General features: G+C 35.3%; 1 protein-coding gene across 1 annotated transcript in view; it reads left to right on the top strand.

The window, feature by feature from the left end:
* Nucleotides 1-334: 334 nt before the first annotated feature.
* The window catches only part of cacna2d2a (calcium channel, voltage-dependent, alpha 2/delta subunit 2a), a gene marked incomplete at its 5' end in the record, with an annotated part of 19,817 nt that continues 18,382 nt past the window's right edge, over nt 335-1,769 (top strand). Inside the window, 3 exons of the mRNA XM_079461069.1 lie at nt 335-355; nt 612-701; nt 1,123-1,188. Of these exons, the coding sequence (XP_079317195.1) occupies nt 335-355; nt 612-701; nt 1,123-1,188 (177 nt within the window). The remainder of the gene's footprint in view (nt 356-611; nt 702-1,122; nt 1,189-1,769) is intronic.

Genomic DNA, 1,769 nt, shown 5'->3' with positions numbered 1-1,769 from the left:
GAAAATGAAAATCCACCTCGTCTGGACACAATGATTTTTAAGTATAAGCCATATATACTGTGTATATATATATATATATATATATATATATATATATATATATATATGAAGAGTTTGGTTCCAAAATGACTCATGTTTTTATTATGTTATCATGTTTTTAGTGTGTTAGTTTGCTGTATTTTTGTGTTATTATGGCTCAAATCATAACAAACAATCTGCAGTTTGATTGATATTTATTGGACTGCACAATAAAAACATGATTTTGAAAACTAAGTTATTTCATTTTGGAACCAAACTCTTCGTATAGTATTAAAGTCATAAGAATTTAAAGAAAATGATATTTGGACACGAGGCCGTATGTACAGTGACCAAACAGTCATGCGACGGGGCGCTCGACTCCTCCAGAGGGAGAGAGAGAGAGCTGTATAATGCTTTAATGCGTGTTTGATGATGATTTGTAAGGGTCAGGAGTGTCTGTGTGTAGTTTTACAGCCCCCTCGGGCAGACGCTTTTAAAAGCACACTGCTTTATGTAAGGAAGCGCTCAGTCTCAGAGAGAGAGCTGGTGATGTAATGAGAACATCATTCTGTGTTTGTGTTTGTTATGATCAGGAGTATTTAGATGTTCTGAGTCGGCCGATGGTGTTGGCGGGTGTGCAGGCCAAGCAGGTTCAGTGGACCAATGTTTATCAGGACGCTCTGGTGAGAATTCAACACAAATGTGTCTCTAGTTTTAATAAAGCGGTGAATGATTCGACCTCTGCAATTTACAGAATTATCGAAACAAATGTGGTTTGACAAGATGTTTTAAAACTCTAAATCAAAGTGTGTATAAACGGTCAGTTCTGGCGCTTGATTCTGATTGGCATAGCCCAGTTTAAAGCTGTTAAAAAACACTCCGATTGATAACGGCTGACCACATTACATAACCTAAATATCACTTTATTTACTTCATTTTATGAAACTTTTCTACGCATACGGAATTAGCGTTTTATAAAAGCAATAAACCCCAAGAAGCCGTGGGTTACAGTGCATTTTATAACAATCACTTCATATAGTGCATGATCTCTTTTGTTTGCATGTTGTAAAGTGAATAAGAACGTGTTGTGTTTGTTCTGTCCAGGGTTTGGGTCTGGTCGTTACCGGAACGATGCCGGTCTTTAATCTGACATCTGATGGAAACTCTAAAGTAAGATCTCTATGGATGAACCGCTGGTGTTTTTCTTGTACATGTTCACTTTTCACAGTTTTCATTGTTGCGAAGCAGCTTTACGAACATAAAAAAACTGAATATAATAGTACTTGGGTTGTTTTGTAATGTCAGAAACTGTCAATGATTCAATTAAAGTATATTTTTTAATCATTATTTTAAATATTGTTATCAGGACTGGAAACCTACAATTAAAATATACCAGAATAATCTGCAATAATACCAAAATGTGGTGAATTAATATATTTGTTAAAGTAAAGGTATGTTAACACGCATGTAAGTTGTTAAAGTCACAGTGAAATAAAAAATGACAGTATCTATATTTTCATGAAATATCGCAGCGTTTATTGTAAATAGTCGATCAATGTGTGTCATTCTCTTTTTAAAATGTGTGTGTCCTCATAATCTTCAGTTAAAATCTGAAAAAGCACTTCCGTCCCGTAATGACTATCCATCTCAAAGATGTATGTTTGATGGATTGGGCGGAGCCTCCGTTAACTCCTCCCATTCAACTGTCAGTCAGCTCTCGGTAACATTTCAAAATGCAACGGCTATTTTTA

This window comes from Barbatula barbatula (assembly GCF_947034865.1).
Source record: "Barbatula barbatula genome assembly, chromosome: 7".
Taxonomy (NCBI): Eukaryota; Metazoa; Chordata; class Actinopteri; order Cypriniformes; family Nemacheilidae; genus Barbatula; species Barbatula barbatula.
Note: the sequence above shows the minus strand (reverse complement) of the source record. Positions and strands in the feature narration are given on the sequence as shown.